Source organism: Dendropsophus ebraccatus, chromosome 4 (assembly GCF_027789765.1).
Source record: "Dendropsophus ebraccatus isolate aDenEbr1 chromosome 4, aDenEbr1.pat, whole genome shotgun sequence".
Taxonomy (NCBI): Eukaryota; Metazoa; Chordata; class Amphibia; order Anura; family Hylidae; genus Dendropsophus; species Dendropsophus ebraccatus.
In genome coordinates, this window is record NC_091457.1 from 92,631,754 (window position 1) to 92,652,048 (window position 20,295).

The window sequence follows — 20,295 nt, forward strand, 5'->3', positions numbered from 1 at the left end:
ACTGCTGTATATATACAGTATATATAAATATATACACAGCAGTGACTAGCAGGAGCCACATATATATATGGCAGTGACCAAGTGAGAGATATATATATATATATATATATATATATATATATATGTACAGCAGTGACAAAGTGACCAGCAGGAGACACATATGTATATACAGCAGAGACCAAATAAACCGCAGGAGACACACAGATATACATATATAGTTCCTCCTTGTCATTTGGTCACTGCTATATATATATATATATATATATATATATATATATATATATATATAACTGGCTGCTGAGTCTGGTCAGTTGTGTGGGTGGTTGTGTGTGTGTTGTCACTCCTCTCACAGTCCTCACTCCCCTCTCACAGTCCTTACTCCCCTCTCACAGTCCTCACTCCCCTCTCACAGTCCTTACTCCCCTCTCACAGTCCTCACTCCCCTCTCACAGTCCTCACTCCCCTCTCACAGTCCTCACCCCCCTCACACAGTCCTCAGCCCCCTCACACAGTCCTCACTCCCCTCTCACAGTCTTCACTCCCCTCTCACAGTCCTCACCCCTCTCAGTCCTCATCCCTCTCAGTCCTCACTCCTCTCACACAGTCCTCACCCCTCTCACAGTCCTCACTCCCCTCTCACAGTCCTCACTCCTCTCACAGTCCTCACCCCTCTCACACAGTCCTCACCCCTCTCACAGTCCTCACCCCTCTCACAGTCCTTATTCCCCTCACACAGTCCTCACCCCTCTCACAGTCCTCACTCCCCTCACACAGTCCTCACTCCTCTCACAGTCCTCACTCCCCTCTCACAGTCCTCACCCCTCTCACAGTCCTTATTCCCCTCACACAGTCCTCACTCCTCTCACAGTCCTCACTCCTCTCACACAGTCCTCACCCCTCTCACACAGTCCTCACCCCTCTCACAGTCCTTATTCCCCTCACACAGTCCTCACCCCTCTCACAGTCCTCACTCCCCTCACACAGTCCTCACTCCTCTCACAGTCCTCACTCCCCTCACTCAGTCCTCACTCCTCTCACACAGTCCTCACTCCCCTCACTCAGTCCTCACTCCTCTCACACAGTCCTCACTCCTCTCACACAGTCCTCACTCCACTCACACAGTCCTCACTCCCCTCACACAGTCTTCACTCCCCTCACAGTCCTCACTCCCCTCACAGTCCTCATTCTGTACCTGACAACTTCCAGAGCTGCTGCTGGACGTCTTCACAGTCCCCCCTGGCAACCATAGACGGTGAGGATCCCTCCAGCTGCTGTCCTCCCTCCTCATACAACGTTTTGCAGCCAGTGAGGGAGAGGAGGGGGAGGGGCCAGCAACAGCTGCGTGTAGGAAGAAGCAGCAGGAAGAAGATCCAGCCCTGGCCGGGCTTGGCATCCGACAGCTGAGTGGGCCCCTCAGGAGCAGGGGCCCGCTATTCCCAGGTGCAGTTGCCCTCTTGGGGGCCACTACAGACATGTGTTAAGGCTGTCTGCAAAAGCTATAGCTTTTGCAGACAGCATTAATTAACTGTCTGAGACCTCAGTGGGCCCCTGCCAGAGTGGGCCCGGGAGCAACCGCTCCCCTTGCCCCCATCTAATTTCGCTACTGGGTCTGCACCTCCTCAGGCATGCTATGCAATAAAAGCCCGCCAGTAACAGTAAAAACCATAGATAATTACGCATGAGCCCTCAAAAGGCCCAGTAGATGAAAAAATATATTGTGGGATATGGTAATTTGAATATATTTTGCAAATAATAGATTAAAAAGTACAACTGGCCCCACAATCGGTGTACAGGCCACACGTGGCTCTGTAGATGGAAAAAAAGGGAAACAGTTATGTCTCTTGGAAGGTAAAGAGGAAAAAACGAAAATGCAAAACATAAAACTGGATACATTGACAAAGCCAAAACTCACTGTTTTGTTGAAGAGGTTTTCCGGGCAAAACGGACTGATCAATCACTGACCGGTTGGGTGCTGACACCCGGCACCCATGTCAATCAGCTGTTCAGCCCCCACACTACACAGAGAAATGGCTATGATATTGAAAAATGAAGTAATGACCTCCGTTCATGCTTCCCTCTTGTTCATACCTCACACAACTTCCTCCAAGAATTTGGCCGAGCTTCCCCCATACTCTGAGCTTTCACCTACCCCTAAGACCTTCAAAAGCAACCTGAAAACCCATCTCTTTAAAATAGGGTACATCCTACAATAACTCTGCAGAACACTTTGATTAGCTGCCCCCTTACCTTCTGTCTCTGTCCCCTTACCTTGTAGATTGTAAGCCCTCGCAGGCAGGATCCACACTCCCTAAGTACCAGTCTGCCACTTACCTGCAATGTGTTTCTTATTTTGTAATGTTTTATCACTTATATGCCACAGTGAGACTTAACTTCCCTGCTTCCAATAACCGACTAGTGTCATAAATCGTATTGGGAAAAATTAAGGGAATAACTCAGCACTAACTAGCAACACAACCTACAAAAACATATAGCTGACAACCCCAATGATATTAATAAAATTACTTTTTATTGGTGCTTAATTAAAAATACATATCGAATAACAGATAGAGGAAACAGAACTGAAATGGCAAGACACATGGGCTACATACATTGATGGTGAACAAACATCTATTGGAAATTACACAAAGGTAAAGACGCTGGGAGCATCATAATGCAGCTTCCCCTTAATATGGTCCAACAAACGAGACTAATAAGACAGTGCCGTGCGCCCCGCACGGCACTGGGCTTCTGTGTACTAACACACACAAGGTATTGAATATTGTACTTTTTTGAGGCTTACTGATGTTATTAGTCTCGTTTGTTGGACCATATTAAGGGGAAGCTGCATTATGATGCTCCCAGCGTCTTTACCTTTGTGTAATTTCCAATAGATGTTTGTTCACCATTAATGTATGTAGCCCATGTGTCTTGCCATTTCAGTTCTGTTTCCTCTATCTGTTATTCGATATGTATTTTTAATTAAGCACCAATAAAAAGTAATTTTATTAATATCATTGGGGTTGTCAGCTATATGTTTTTGTAGGTTGTGGTTTTGTAATGTTTTGTTTATCACCCCCTATCATTTGTATAGCGCTCTGGAACCAAGAGTGCTTTAAAAATAAATAATATTTGAAAAATAAATTAAGTCTAACCACATCCATTATAGGGGGGGGGGAGGTATCTAAAGAGCAAATGCAGTAACTTACAGTAGGTCACTGAGATCCCAAATTGTTCAAAGAGCTTAGCAGTTTATAGCATGACACAACCCCTACCATCACTTTAGCAATAGCAAGCAGTTCCTCCTCTGATTTCTTCTTCAGACAGTCGGTGATGGAGGCCAGCTCGCAGCCCGATACTTTTGATACAAACTGCAAAGCAAATATTTCATATATTCATTTCTGCACTGGTTGTTGGTGTCCTTAGTTCAGTTCTCACTCACTCACTCACTCACTCACTCACTCATTCACTCAGCCAAGCAGCAATAGGAGATGCAGAGGTTGTGAATGTTTTTCAGCCACCATTTATAATGCTTCTCTACTCCTCTGAACATGTAGTCAGCTCAGCAAACATGTGTGATCTTTATATGGGGATAAATGGGGTGAGAGACATTCTTTATCATAAGCAGAGTATTAGCTCAGTTTATGCAACAATAAAACAATGCAGGTTCCTCCCCAATAGATTATGCTTACATTTATATAGAATTTGAAATCTTCAGACTTGCTTACAGCTAATTTTGGCATTATTATGGTTCCACTCTCAGCAATGGCACGGTGGAACAGACCTTTGGATAAGGGAGAGAGCACCTAGAAGAGGAGACAATTCAATTTAGTCACATCATAAATAATGATGAGCCAACCAGCCGGATTTCTGGTTTGTATGAACCAGAAATCTCGGTGGCTGACTCCCGCTCTCTGTTCCCTCCGTGCAGCAGATGGATACATCGTAAGGAACGCCTGGACAACTGGGATACAGCCATTGGCATTGGCTGTATCCCAGTTTTCCAGGCGTTCCTTACAATGTATCCACCCGCTGCACGGAGGGAGCAGGCAGCGGGAGTCAGCTGCCGAGATTTCTGATTCATACGAACCAGAAATCCGGCTGGTTTGCTCGTCTCTAATCATAAACCCTTGGGTAGCACTGTTGAGAAAAACATTGAGAGGCTGCTGCACTGTGTGATAATGTCAAGCAGCCTCCCCTCAGGTTCTGTATGTAAGAATATATGGTACACAGGGATGGAGGGGATGGAACCCTGCTCTGTACAACACTGTGCGGTGCAGTGTTCCAGGAGCTGTAGAGCATACACAGCCCTGCAGTTCCTGACACTAAATGTTGGTAGCAGCACAGGGGCCCAAAATAAAATAATAATAATAATAATAAAAAAAAAAAAAAAAAAAAATATATATATATATATATATTTGCAACTCCTGACTGCCTACTGAGATGCCGACACCCCTGGATAGATAACAACAATAAAAATCTTCAAAACATACCTTTGTTGCCGATGCTTTCATTTTCATGAAAAAAAAAACAACAACATTATTTGGGCTGTGAATAGTGACAGAGGCGGAGCCTATTATTCCCTGGCCTTGGCACTGCTCCACCTCACTGTGCTGTATGCCTGCCCCTTGCATATTTAGCGACATACACTGTACATAGAACACAGTGAGGCATAGAGGTGCTAGGCCTAAGGAGCCTCTTTGACACTATTCACATAATTTTATTTTTTATTTTTTGTTAAAGGGGTTGTCCAACAAAAAATTTTTTCTTTCAAATCAACTGGTGTCAGAAACTTAGATAGATTTGTAATTTCAAAATCTCAAGTTTTCCCATACTTATAAGCTACTATTCAGTATGTCCTGCAGGAAGTGTTCTTTATTTACATTCATAAACAGTGCTCTCTGCTGACATCTCTGGCTGAGTCAGGAACTGTACAGAGCAGTAGCAAAACCATAGAAAACCTCTCCAACTCAGGACAGTTCCTGACTCGGCCAGAGAGCACTGTGTCTGAATGTAAATAAACACCACTTCCTGCAGGATATACAGCAGCTTATACATATGGGAAGACTTGCGATTTTGAAATAGAAGTAAATTACAAATCTATCTAAGTTTCTGACACCAGTTGATTTAAAAGAAAATAATTTTCGCTGGACTACCCCTTTAATGAAAATAAAATCACAGACTTAGGGCCCTATTCCACGGGACGATTAACGTTCGCATAATCGTTAACGATAAAAGATCCAAACGACCGCTATTGTGAAAGACCTGAAATCGTTCACCCATTTACATGGAACGATAATCGTTACTTATGATCATTCTTGCGGTCATCTTGTCGTTGCTATTGCGTTCGTCACTACTGCGAACGACATCTTATTCAATGCGAACGATTAGGTCCAGGTCTTATTAAATGATCAACGATTTCTCGTTCGCTCGTTAATCATTAACTGCTATTCAAACGAACCATTATCGTTTAGATTCGAGCGATATAACGATAATCTGAATGATAATCGTCCCGTGGAATAGGGCCCTTAGGCAAAATAGGTATGTTTTGAATGCTTTAAATGTGATCAATCAGCATGATTGTGCAGATATGGTTCCCAGCAGCAAAGTATAGATCTACTGTTCAACTCCCCAAGTATACCAGCCACGTCTGCAGCGGTATCTTTACATGGGGGAAAAAGGTGTTTTTTCTTGTGTACAAGGCCGGGAGAGGGGCGGAAACTAGTCATCTGGGCAGGGAGCCACCCGTGACCATTTACAGTTCTCTGCCCGACGGGCAGATGATTGACAGGCATAGACACCAATTAGTGGCCATTAGTCGACAGAATAAAACATCTTTTTCCTTGATATAAAGCTACTGCTGCAGCTGTGGCTGGTATGCTCAGGGAGCTGCACGGTAGATCTATACTGTGCTGCTGGGAACCATATCAGTACAATCATTTAATTGATAGCTATCCAGCGATGCCACCATTTTGGTAATCAGTAAGGGCATCACAGATTTTCTTTAAGGGCAGAGTAGATAAACCAGATGGTCTTTTTCTGCCTTCAATCTTCTAACAATCGCTAAAACTTACAAGAGTGGAGACGCTGACAGCACCTGCAGATTCACCAAATATAGTGACAGATGTAGGGTCACCTCCAAAATCTGCAATATTTTCCTGTACCCATTGAAGGGCAGCAACTTGGTCGAAAAACCCATAATTGCCACGTGACTGGTCATCTCTAATACTGAAATAACATAAGTAGGTTTAGGGGCAACGGTGTGAAATTGAAATGAAAACATTTTCTTTCCAATCATCTGGTCTACTTGTATAACCTAAAAGGACTGTATCCCACATGCTGCAGCCACATTATTAGATATGTCTCACAGGCTGTACTTGTATAACCTAAAAGGACTGTATCCCACATGCTGCAGCCACATTATTAGATATGTCTCACAGGCTGCAGCCACATTATTAGAGATGTCTCACAGGCTGCAGTCACATTATTAGAGATGTCTCACAGAATGCAGCCACATTATTAGAGATGTCTTACAGGCTGCACAGACATTATTAGAGATGCATGGTCTGTCTCACAGCTTGCAGTCACATTATTAAAGATACGAGGTATGTCTCACAGGCTGCAGTCACATTATTAGAGATGCAGGGTCTGTCTCACAGGTTGCAGTCACATTATTAAAGATACAAGGTATGTCTCCCAGGCTGCAGCCACATTATTAGAGATGCAGGGTCTGTCTCACAGGCTGCAGCCACATTATTAGAGATGTCTCACAGGCTGCACCCACATTATTAGAGATGCAGGGTCTGTCTCACAGGCTGCAGCCACATTATTAGAGATGCAGGGTCTGTCTCACAGGCTGCAGCCACATTATTAGAGATTTCTCACAGGCTGCACCAACATTATTAGAGATGCAGGGTCTGTCTCACAGGCTGCAGCCACATTATTAGAGATGTCTCACAGGCTGCACCCACATTATTAGAGATGCAGGGTTTGTCTCACAGGTTGCAGTCACATTATTAGAGATACAAGGTATGTCTCACAGGCTGCACCCACATTATTAGAGATGCAGGGTCTGTCTCACAGGCTGCAGCCACATTATTAGAGATGTCTCACAGGCTGCACCCACATTATTAGAGATGCAGGGTTTGTCTCACAGGTTGCAGTCACATTATTAAAGATACAAGGTATGTCTCACAGGCTGCACCCACATTATTAGAGATGCAGGGTCTGTCTCACAGGCTGCAGCCACATTATTAGAGATGTCTCTCAGGCTGAAGTCACATTATTAGAGATGGAGAGTCTGTTTTACAGACTGCAGTTACATTATTGGAAGAGTGTGGTCAGTCCCAAAGGCTGCAGTCACATTAATGGAAGTGTGCAGTCTGTCCCACATATTTTTAGTTACAATGAGCCCTATGTTAATATTCTGAACATGACCATTCAGCTATGGTGACAACTCTTAGAATAAAACATTTTGCATTTTGTAGTAAAATATTTACTTTATTATATATTTTGGATATTGTCATATATTTGAAATTGTCAGCTGCAATTCAAACTGCTGTTAGATAGCTGTTAGGACAAGGTGACACACAGTACTTTTTTATGTACCACTGTCTGTGCTTACAAAATGGAGAAAAATGCTTTGATTCTCCGGCACAATGAGGTTTTTCCAAGTCCCTGATCTGTTGCATGCTGGAATGCCTCTCCCCCTCGCCTGGTTGATTGACACCTGGAAGTGTGAGTCCCAAGCAGGATCAGGTTTGGGGGTTGGGAAGTAAGGAGGTGTTACAGCTTGCTTCACTTCAGGAGGGCGGGAAAGCCTCTTTAACTTTTTGTACTAAATAATAAAGGCATTTTCCTACATTCTGGAAGAACAGACAAATATTTGAAAAGTATCATATGTTCCCTTGACCGAACAGGTATGTAACTGTGTAAGCAGTTTGGAACATGAATTACAGCTGACACATTTTCTTTAACCTCACGCACAAAGCGCGCGGCCATGAGCGTGTACAGATGACGGAATTCCGCAGAATTTATCAGCGCGAATTCCGTAGTCTGAATCCACCCTAAGTCTGCTAGTGGGCTTATAAAATCAATTGCCTTTCTTCAATACCAGATCAGTGTGGGGTCCAAAACACAGCTGTATGAAGTGGCCTGTAGCCTCTTCATTGTTACTTTCCGCCGAGTACGCCGGGGGGCAGGGAGGGGGTGTGAAGGGGGCGGAACGGAGGGCGCGGACTCAGAGTCCGTGCGATTCACCATCCGTTCCGCCAAAAGATACGCCGAAAACCTACTCCAGTCCTCAGCTGGTGTAGGTTTTCGGCCGAGTGCACGGGATTTATGTAAAGGCAGTCCGCCTCTATATAAATCCCCGTAGCGCCGGAGATGCGGGGACATTTTTAAGTCCGGCGTAAAAAACGCCGGACATAATAAATGTCCCCCTATGTGTGAACATGTATGGCATGTTGTTATGATCAGATGTGAACAATGAAGAGGCTGCACCTCATGCCCAAGCATAAGGGCTCCTTCACACAGCCAGGGGTACCAAGAGCTAAAACTCCACTGATCTAATATTATTATTCTGAAAACCCCTTTGAGCTGAGCTATTTTGTAGAGAAGCTTGCTGTCTGCTTTCACTAAGAATGAGCAGAGCTGTGAATGTTACTCTGAATTACAATGCAGATGGATAGTTAAGATGCAAACAAGATAAGCTATGTAAAATTACATAAGTGTCACTGTTGTTATACCTTTCAAAATGTAAATAAACAGTAGATGTGATATAAAGCAAGTTTGCAATTTACAATAATTATAACCTGGGACACACCTGGGAGACTTCCAATGCTTAGACTCTTTGAAAAAAAAAAAAGAGTCAGAACACAGGAAGTGCCATGCTTTCCATCAAAAATAAATAAAAAACAGGAATGTATTGCAAACTTGCTTTATTTCACATCTACAGTTGATTTAAGTTTTAAAAGTTATAATGACAGTAACACTTTAAAGCAACTCTGTACCCAAGATCTGTCCTGGGGTCCGTTCGGCAGGTGATGCAGTTATTGTCCTAAAAAACAACTTTTTAAACTTACAGCCCGTGCCAAACGGGAGTATCTGTGCCCTAACTTTGCACCACCCATCCGTCCCTCCTCCCCACCCTCTTCATCATTAGGAATGCCACTGGAACATTTTCTCCATGTTTAACACTGCAGAGGCGTCTTAACGATCCAGCCCATGTGCCGGGCTGATACAGGTGGGGAATAGGAGGCAATCTGCCTGGGGCATTCCTAATGATGAGGAGGGTGGGGAGGAGGGACGGAGGGGTGGTGCAAAGTTAGGGCACAGATACTCCCGTTTGGCACGGGCTGCAAGTTTTTTTTAGGACAATAACTGACCCCAGGACAGATCTTGGATTGAAAGCAGCTATCCGAAGGTACAAGTGGTTTGGGGGGGGGGGGCAGATTGTGGGTACAGAGTCGAAGTTTGATATGCGATAAGCCTATATATAACTTGTACAATGATAAACCATGGTGGACACTTCATATACTACAAAGTACTTATCTTTACCTGAAGAATCCTGGGATCCCCAGTCTGTACTGTATGACTACAACCACTACATTCTCATAGGCGCTGAGTGCAGAACCATCATATATACTAGCCAACCCCAATACCAGTCCACCACCATGTATATATACCATTACCTAGGGGGAAAAGGAACAGATTCCAAGTAAAGGGAAAGCCATGATACTTAAAATTCCAATATATCATAAGCCAGCATCTCATGAAAAAGTGACAGTTATAATGTGCATCTGATATCACTCACATGTATTTGAGATTTGTAATATAAAGGTTATGTTTAGATGTGGTGCTCATGCTGTAGATTTTCCATCTTGACTTAAAATCCACACTAAATCTGCAATGAAATGTATTGTTGCATATATTGGTATAGAAGGGCTATGGATATGTAAAATTATTTAAAAACATAGCCAATAAATGATGTACTTTCTGTTTAACACACATGCAGCTCTTCCCTTATACCCGTAACAGGCAATCACTGGGCTTGGTGGTATATGGTATGTGACTGCTGAAGACAATAATTGGCTGCAGTGGTGAAATGAATATATAGGCCTATAATATTGCTGCTGCAGTGTAAACAAAGATTGCCACCTTTTCTTCAAATCTTTTTATAATGCAGAATTTTCAATTCCAATTCAAGGTCAAGGAGACACACAGCACCTTTCATATATCCATCTGTGCTTCCAGAATGCAGAAAAATGATTTTATTCTCCTGTGCAAAGTGTTTCCTAAGCCTCTTAAATGCTGCGGGCTGGACACCTCCTTGCTTCCCCTCCAAAACCTGACCCTGCATGGGACTAAGGTTCCAGCTGATTGTCAGTCAAACAGAGACAGGACTGGGAGGGGGAATGAGGAGACATTTCAGCATTTCAGAAGCTTGGGAAAGCCTCCTAGATATGTTGCACAGGAGAATAAAAGCATTTTGGAGTATGGAAGCACAGACAGATATATGAATCAATTATGCAGTATTAGGCTTCGTTCACACTACGTATATTTCAGTCAGTACATGTATATTTCAGTCAGTATATTTCAGTCAGTATTGCAACCATTCTCTGGGTAATTAAAGTCAATCTGTCAGGTCCCTGATGGCTCACATACCAACCTTGGGTATGGATCGATGATCATTCTATGTTCTGATGCTGTCCTCCTATACTTATATAGCTACAAAACAAAGCAAATTCATCTCACCAAAGATCCCAATATCCTCTGCCTGCAAGGACCCAATTAACTCCAATCAAACAGCACAACATTCAGGAAAAAGTCCAACCTCGGCACAGGGGAGTTTTTTTTGGGTTGATTGGTTTCCGATGCACTGAAAATTTACAATACTGATTCCAATAAGAATCTAAGTATTAACCCCTTGTTTATTAATACTTACAGGTAATTCTGACTTCTTGTCTCTGTCGGTGGGGGTAAAGACATTCAGGTACAGGCAATCTTCTGAGGGCTTGGGCATCTTCAACGATGTTTGGTAATATTTTCCTAACCCATTCATGAAATCTTCTACCTGTAAACACCTGAAATGTACACAATCTGAAATAGGATTTTTATAAAAATCCTTTACTTGATGGATTTATTGGGAAACTGCACAGTGGCTATTAGCCCATGGGTACAGGCCCTGCCACGGGGAAACTGACCCTATCTATAAAAAGTTCTGGTTCTGCGAATGCATGTCTCGCACAGACATAATGATACTGACAGGCATTTTAGTGTAATAAGTATATATTACAGCTGCAACACAAATACAATATACTCACATTGGGGGGTACTCAGAAGCTTCTCTCACAGACCTCCAAGGCTCAGGAGGTTCCGGGTTAGCAAATCTAAGCGAACCAACTGGAGGTTTTGCAAAAGGGATTCCGAAAAATGCATCTACGATTCTAGTTGTTTCCTTTACTGGTACTATAACTCCCCACAGTTGTCCATATTTTGTGCTTACTAATGGCCTTTCATCATTTTGACCTACAAAAATAATTTTTGTGAGGCTATAGGCAATTCTATTAATGTTTATAGGTTTCTTATTCTCCTGTCCATAGTGGAACCCCTCCCTCCCCATCCAGATCTATGGGTTCAGAATATATAGTAGTAATACACCCAACACACTTTCCTTTTCTGCAGCTTTAGTTTACATTTTTGTGATTGTCCTGAAATTTCAATAAATAATCTTGTTTTTACTTGGAAAGTACTTGTGTGTAGCAAGTTATACAGCTCTCCCTTGACAGGGTACGATACACTTAATGGATCCCGTGATAAAACACTTGATAACACACTTTACAATGCAGCAACCAGATCTGTGATAGGTGATACAGTGATAGGTGATACAGTGAGTACAGTCGTGCTGACTAGGTACAAAGAGATACAAAGAATCAGAGGAGCAGAGAGGAGGATGTCATGAGAGTCCCAACCCAAGTAGTATTGTGCTCTGCCAAGATGTTGGAGGATGAGGTAGAAGAATACTTAGAAGAAGAAGAGAATACTTGTGCCCGTGTTTTGACCTTTGGGTCTTCGCACCACCTAATGCCCTACCAGTGTTGGGGGACCCGTCCTAGAGGGTGACACAAGGTCTCAGACCTTGTTACCTGGGATGAGCGGAATGCTGAGGATTTCCTGCTGACAACTGCGCTGCGAGATAGAGTTCCTAGGCTCTTAGCAACTTTGCTCTATCCGGATCAGTTCCTAGCTTATTGCTGTCTGTGGATACTGTCCTGCACTGTGACTCTCTTAGTCCATGGTGTGGGTTGAGCTAATCTCTGACTTGTCCTCTCCTGTAAGGGGTTTAACACTGCATAGTGTTGTGTGAAGTAAGCTGAGAAGAAACTGTTAGCTGCGTCTTGTCTTGCTTTCTACTCAGGAACATACAAGAACCTAAGACTGACCTACTCTTTCTATGGACATGTTAGGGACATGTAAGAGTGCACTCTTCTTTGCGTCTTGCTTATTCATTTGACCTACTCTTTCTGTCTCCCACGAGACTTCCTACCCTCAGCGTATCTAAGATGCGCTGTGAGAGGGTGAAGAGTGCATTAGAAGAAGTAAAGTGAGAGATGATAGGACAGAAGTAGAAGAGATTTTTTATCACTACTTCATCACCACTGACTCACAATAAGTACAGACTTTTACGAAGCGTGTAACCAATAGCAACACCATTGTGGGAGACCACACATACACCCACAGCCTACTGCAGCTATAACCATACTGAGTTACTGCTACACTACTTATAACGTCTCCTCCCCCTTCTCTATATTACACAGGATATCTTCATATTACATTCTCAAGTATGAAGAAAAAAAGATGCAACAAGTGGCACTCATCATTTTGGAGAATCTTCTCTTTATTTCATGCAAAAGTAGGAGAACTAAATGCTAAAATCAGGAGTGGAACTAAAAGGGCAAAATTAAAATAGAAAGATTTGAACAGTTTCTGTGTTTTCAATCCACTCCTGGTTTTAGTTGAAAAAAGACTGACCAAAAGAGTGCACATAGCCATAGTGGGTGAACATAACCTATAACTATTAAAATATTACTTACCTAAGAAAGCCATATGACACCTTCTGTAAGGGAATAACGGGAACATATACAATACCACAGTATATACATAATAAAAAATATACCAAATGATAAGAAATGGTGTATTTGGTTGCTGATGCGTTGACATGCTGTATGTTGTTAAGTTTTGCATACAGTACTTCCAATTGCATCCCTTGTTCTAGTTCTTACCTGTTCCGATCACAGTTAGAAGGATGAGGCTAAAGAACAGAATATATAGCAGAATATCCATGTCCTGTGCTATGCAGTCACTCTGTAAATACTGTGTTTCTTTTCCAGAGTCCTTAGCTGCAGTATCAAAAACAATGTCACTAGTAATAAAACTAGATATCTGGTTAACAAATTACAGATTTACCGCTGCTGGCATTGTTATCCAAGAAACACAGCTACACCCACTGTAAGTATAAGCCATCAACTCTTCACCTTGGCACCTGCCCATGTATGCTGCAGGTCCAAACTACCAGCCCTCTAATCACTGCACAGATCAGACTGTATATGAGAGTAAAGGTTTTGGGATTCTACATTATAGCATTCACTTATTTAAGCAGTCCACCATATCAATAAAGAATAATGTAGAGGCTCTTGTTTAAACTATTTTATTATGTGGCATGCATGTGTTTGTAATCTTGATTCATATTTCCCCTCTGATAAGGTTTCCTAATGCTGCCTACATTCCCATGATGCCTCTGGCTTTTCAGAGGCAGAGAGAGTGTAGTCATGTCACACTACAGTTGCGGCAAGTGATAGATCAGTAACACTTTACCAGCTGAATGAAGCATTGAGACAAGCATGTTCACTGTTGCTCCATTCATTCCTTATGGAGCTGCTGGAGATAGGCAAGTGCTGTTTTTGGCTATATGTGACAACTTTAAGGCAAAGCTTCTCCATTTGGCTGGGGAAGTCAGGTGTCTGTTCAAGAGAATGGGGGATATGGTATGGCGTTATTAAGTAGCTGTAATATGTAATATGTAACTTAGGGCAATCAGCGCACTGGGGCTGGTTCTGTAGCCCTCAGTGCACCGAGCCACCCACTGGCTCCTGCAGAACACCTACTAATGAATATTAGGCTCTACAGTGATAAACTCTAGGCAACTGTGAAGGGGAAGAGCAGCTTGGTGCACCAAGGGCTAAAGGAACACTCCCAGGGCACCGAATGCCCTCATTTACTTAATAATAAAACTTAAAGTTACTCAAAAATGCCACAGCAAATCCACATAATAAAGATGTATGTGGCCTCCCTCTGCCATGCTAAATTAAAAACTCAGCAGCCAAGCCTGACAAAGAAAAGTGATGGGGCAGGGAGTAGGGATCAGCGAGTTTACAGTACTAGTCTCGGTCATTGGCTTGTCAGCCGTCAGCCTTTGACACTGCTCTGGGTGTCTTGAACAGCTGGATCCAGTCCTTGGAAACTTTTCCCAGTTTCCCAGGACTGGATCCAGATTTTCCAGGTACCCGGAGAGGAGCCTCACAGAGCGGCACTGAGTTCAAAGGTGGATAGCTAACAAGTCAAAGACCGAGACTAGCGAAGCACTTCACTAAATTCGCTCATCCCTAGCAGGGAGCATTTGGCTTTTTGCTCTGTTATTAAAAAGTGTTTCTCATCAAGGAATGCTGGGCTTGTAGACCTGTATTCCTAAAGTAGGGGTTACAGCAGAATATGGATGATTTGAGCCTCCCAGGAGCCATGGGTCTCAGGTAGTTACCAAACCACCAATATTATAATTCATTACATGAGGCAGTGTACTGGGTGTGTTCCCCAAACTTAGGGTGTGTTCACACGTTCAATTATTAAATGAACGTGACAATCAAGGTGGTCCACAGATGCTCTATTGGGTTCAAGGCTATTGTTTTAGACACACATCTAGCAGCCTGGATTTATTTTGGCAGTGAGCTGCTCCATTGTAGTGCATCAGTCTACGTCTACCTTGCAACTTTCACATGGTGCTCCGCAGTTTCCACATCACTTATTTGCAGTGGTGCTATGTGTCCACTCAAAATACACTTTCTCAACAGTAGCACACAGACAGTTCTCAAACTGCTCAGTTTTAGAAATACTGTCACCAGTACAGTCGCAGTACTTAAACAGAAACAGGTTAACATATTTAAAAACACTGGGGGAAATTTATCAAACATGGTATAAAGTGAAACTGGCTCAGTTCCCCCTAGCAACCAATCAGATTCCACTTTTCTTTCCTTACAGACTTTTTGAAAAAGGAAAGGTGGAATCTGATTGGTTGCTAGGGGCAACTGAGCCAGGTCTACTTTACACCAGTTTTATAAATCTCCCCCACTGTGGCAGAGTTAGCATGCAATAAATCAACGAGTTAACTTCATGAATGGCAATCAGCCTTATGATACCCTGTGTAAAGGGCCACACATGTTCTTTTCTTATGCTCACATGTGGCAGAGGTTCTTTTTCAGGCCCAGAGGTGCTCTGCTAAACTGATCTGTCCCCTTAAAGGTTCTGGATTTTATATACTCAGAGGTGTTCTGGCTTGTTTAAAAAGCCTGGTGTCTGGCATCTTCTTCAAGGGATAGGGAAGAGGTGCACTCCCTTTTCTGTAGCCAGGAATACACTCAGAGCCAGCTTTATACTGGCATCTGCACTCACCAAACAAGTGAGAACAAGTTCCAGTAATGGTACAGCTGCAATAGTCAAAAAATTTGCTTTGAGCAACTGTGTTCTGGAGGTATCACTGTCAGTACTATACTCCCAGAGGTTTAGAAGTATTCTGGGTCTATTTAAGGGGTTGGCTAACTTTTTTTTTTTTTTTTTACAAAAAAGCAAGGCTTTTAATTGTGATTAAAAACCTGAACACAGCCCTAGTAAATCTGTCAGGTGTGGAGGCCACATCACTTCATGCTTAGCTCCATGCATTTAAATAAATTGGTGAGGGCATCATAAAAATATTGGCTTAAAATTAATAAAAAAAGATATTTTGATGCTAAAATGCTGGCATAAACCTTCTATAAACTCCATCCCCCAATGTTATTATTCTGTATAGTGTATATTGCTTAACCCTTAGCTGCACCAGGCAGTTATAGTATGTCCTGGCAGGAGGTTACTTTCCGCACCAGGACATCTCCCCCCCGTTGGCTTCCATTAGTAAGCATCAGTGTCCGTTAGTAAGCGCCAGTCAGCGTCCGTTAGTAAGCATCAGCACCCTTTAGTAAGCGCCAGTCAGTGTCCATAAGTAAGCGTCCATAAGAGTCCATAAGCGCCAGTGTCCGTTAGTAAGCGTCAGTCAGTGCCAGTTAGTAAGCTTCAGCATCCATTAGTAAGCGTCAATGTCCATTAGTGTCAGTCAGCGTCTGTGTTAGTCATCGTCCGTTAGTAAGTGTCAGTGTCCATTAGTAAGCGTCAGTCAGTGTCCGTTAGTAAGTGCCAGTGTCCGTTAGTAAGCGTTAGACAGTGTCTGTTAGTGTCAGTTAGCGTCCGTTAGTAAGTGTCAGCGTCCGATAGTAAGCGCCAGTCAGTGCCCGATTGTAAGCATCAGTGTCTGTTCTTGTCAGTCAGCATCCGTTAGTAAGTGTCAGTGTCCATTAGTAAGCATGAGTCAGTGTCCGTTAGTAAGTGTCAGTGTCGGTTAGTAAGCATCAGTCAGCGTCTGTTAGTGTCAGTCAGCCTCCGTTTGTGTCAGTGTCCGTTAGTAAGTGTCAGCGTCTGTTAGTAAATGTCAGTAAACGTCTGTGCATTTACTGCTATAGCAGGAGTGCACACACACAGAGGTGCTCCTTCTCTTCTGAGCCCTGTTGTGCGCCCACGCAATACTTTACGTTCACAAATGGGGTATTTTTACTAATATTGGGGGGCTTTTTCTCCTGCAAGTGTTTTGAAATTTGGAAAATGTGAGGATTCAACAACGTGTAAGTGTGAAAAATTAGATTTTTAATGTTTACAGCCCACGTTTGCAAAAACTGTGAAAAACCTGTGTGGTCAAAATGCCAACTGTACCCATTGTTACGTTCCTTAAGGGGTGTAGTTTTCAAAATGGGGTAACTTGTGGGGGCTTTCCACTGTCTCAGCACTAGGGGGGGGGCCTTATTAATGCAACATGGTCTCCTACATTCATTCTGACTAAATCCATTCTCCAAAAGCCAAAAGGTGCTTCTTCTCTTCTGAGCCCTGTTGTGTGCCCCCATTATTTTTAAATTTTTCACAACATTTTGAAGTTTTTCACAAACAAATCGACCCAAACAAAGGTATCGACCCAAATTTACCACTTAGTAGAATATGTCACGAAAAAACAATCTTGAAGGATCGGAAAAGGCATTCCACAGTTATTAATGCATAAAGTGACACATGTCATATCTGAAAAATTTGGCCGTGTCATAAACACCAAAACTGGCTATGTCCCCTAAGGGTTAATGGACTGTATTTAACCCATTCACATATGATAATTATAACATCAGTAAATATGCGCTTCAATGCTTTTTATGTGTTGCTGTTTAGTTCGGTCACCAGATGGCAGCATAGTCGTAAAAGTTATTGAGTTAATCTATATCATAAAAATCAAAGTCTGTTTGTCTGTCTGTCCTGTCTGTCTGTCTGTCCTCTATAGACTTCCAAACGCCTGAACCGTTTGACCCCAAATTTGGCACACAGATACATTGGGTGCCCGGGAAGGTTATTGCGAAGGTCCCGTCCCCGCCAGATGTACAGGAGGGGAGGGGGAGGGGAAAGAGAGGCGCCCCATAGAGATGAATGGGAAAATCTCCTCACTGCAAACACAGGTGATATAATTAGCTGCAGTAGACACGGCAGTTGGAGCCTTAGCAACCAATAGGATTACTGCTTTCATTTTCACAGGGAGCAATGGTTGCTAGGGAAGCTGCCTCACAACATCCACAGATATAACTGGTAGACCCCCTACTCCATCTATATAGTACATATATACAGGACCCCCTACTCCATCCATACAGTACATGTATACAGGACCCCCTACTCCATCTATACAGTACATGTATATACAGGACCCCCTACTCCATCCATACAGTACATGTATATACAGGGCCCCCTACTCCATCTATACAGTACATGTATATACAGGACCCCCTACTCCATCCATACAGTACATGTATATACAGGGCACAACAGGTATACCAAACTGTGACTGGGTAACACTGCCACACCAGACCTGACCAATACCACCAAACTGTGACTGGATAACACTGTCACACCAGACCTGACCAATACCCCCATACTGTGACTGGATAACACCTCCATACCAGACCTGACCAATACCGCCATACTGCGACTGGATAACACTGCCACACCAGACCTGACCAATACTGCCACACTGTGACTGGATAACGCTGCTATACCAGACCTGATACCAACATACTGTGACTGGATAACACTGCCATACCAGACCTGAACAATACCGCCATACTGTGACTGGATAACACTGCCACACCAGACCTGACCAATACCACCATACTGTGACTGGATAACACTGTCATACCAGACCTGACCAATACCGCCATACTGTGACTGGATAACACTGTCATATAAGACCTGACCAATACCGCCATACTGTGAATGGATAACACCGCCACACCAGACCTGACCAATACCGCTATACTGTGCTGGATAACACTGTCATACCAGACCTGACCAATACCGCCATACTGTGACTGGATAACACTGCCATACCAGACCTGACCAATACCGCCATACTGCGACTGGATAACACTGCCACACCAGACCTGACCAATACTGCCACACTGTGACTGGATAACGCTGCTATACCAGACCTGATACCAACATACTGTGACTGGATAACACTGCCATACCAGACCTGAACAATACCGCCATACTGTGACTGGATAACACTGCCACACCAGACCTGACCAATACCACCATACTGTGACTGGATAACACTGTCATACCAGACCTGACCAATACCGCCATACTGTGACTGGATAAAACTGTCATATAAGACCTGACCAATACCGCCATACTGTGAATGGATAACACCGCCACACCAGACCTGACCAATACCGCTATACTGTGCTGGATAACACTGTCATACCAGACCTGACCAATACCGCCATACTGTGACTGGATAACACTGCCATACCAGACCTGACCAATACCGCCATACTGTGCTGGATAACACTGTCATACCAGACCTGACCAATACCGGCAAACTGTGACTGGGTAACACCGCCACACCAGTCCTGACCAATACCACCATACTGTGACTGGATAACACCATCATATCAGACCTGACCAATACTGCCATACTGTGACTGGATAACACCGCTATACCAGACCTGACCAATACCACCATACCGTGACTGGATAACACCGCCACACCAGACCTGACCAATACCGCCATACTGTGACTGGATAACACCCCCATACCAGACCTGACCAATACCGCTATACTGTGCTGGATAACACTGTCATACCAGACCTGACCAATACCGCCATACTGTGACTGGATAACACTGCCATACCAGACCTGACCAATACCGCCATACTGTGCTGGATAACACTGTCATACCAGACCTGACCAATACCGGCAAACTGTGACTGGGTAACACCGCCACACCAGTCCTGACCAATACCACCATACTGTGACTGGATAACACCATCATATCAGACCTGACCAATACTGCCATACTGTGCTGGATAACACTGTCATACCAGACCTGACCAATACCGGCAAACTGTGACTGGGTAACACCGCCACACCAGTCCTGACCAATACCACCATACTGTGACTGGATAACACCATCATATCAGACCTGACCAATACTGCCATACTGTGACTGGATAACACCGCTATACCAGACCTGACCAATACCACCATACCGTGACTGGATAACACCGCCACACCAGACCTGACCAATACCGCCATACTGTGACTGGATAACACCCCCATACCAGACCTGACCAATACCGCTATACTGTGCTGGATAACACTGTCATACCAGACCTGACCAATACCGCCATACTGTGACTGGATAACACTGCCATACCAGACCTGACCAATACCGCCATACTGTGCTGGATAACACTGTCATACCAGACCTGACCAATACCGGCAAACTGTGACTGGGTAACACCGCCACACCAGTCCTGACCAATACCACCATACTGTGACTGGATAACACCATCATATCAGACCTGACCAATACTGCCATACTGTGACTGGTTAACACCGCTATACCAGAC

The 20,295-nt window shown here is 43.6% G+C and overlaps 1 protein-coding gene across 1 annotated transcript in view; it reads right to left on the minus strand.

The window, feature by feature from the left end:
- Positions 1-13,397, minus strand: part of LOC138788430 (fatty acyl-CoA hydrolase precursor, medium chain-like) — a 28,742-nt gene extending 15,345 nt beyond the window's left edge. The window contains exons 1-7 of the mRNA XM_069966280.1: positions 13,281-13,397; positions 11,322-11,526; positions 10,943-11,081; positions 9,556-9,689; positions 6,072-6,225; positions 3,690-3,803; positions 3,273-3,368 (exon numbers count right to left, since the gene is read on the minus strand). Coding sequence (XP_069822381.1) covers positions 3,273-3,368; positions 3,690-3,803; positions 6,072-6,225; positions 9,556-9,689; positions 10,943-11,081; positions 11,322-11,526; positions 13,281-13,341 — 903 coding nt within the window. The 5' untranslated portion in view covers positions 13,342-13,397. The remainder of the gene's footprint in view (positions 1-3,272; positions 3,369-3,689; positions 3,804-6,071; positions 6,226-9,555; positions 9,690-10,942; positions 11,082-11,321; positions 11,527-13,280) is intronic.
- Positions 13,398-20,295: the final 6,898 nt, after the last annotated feature.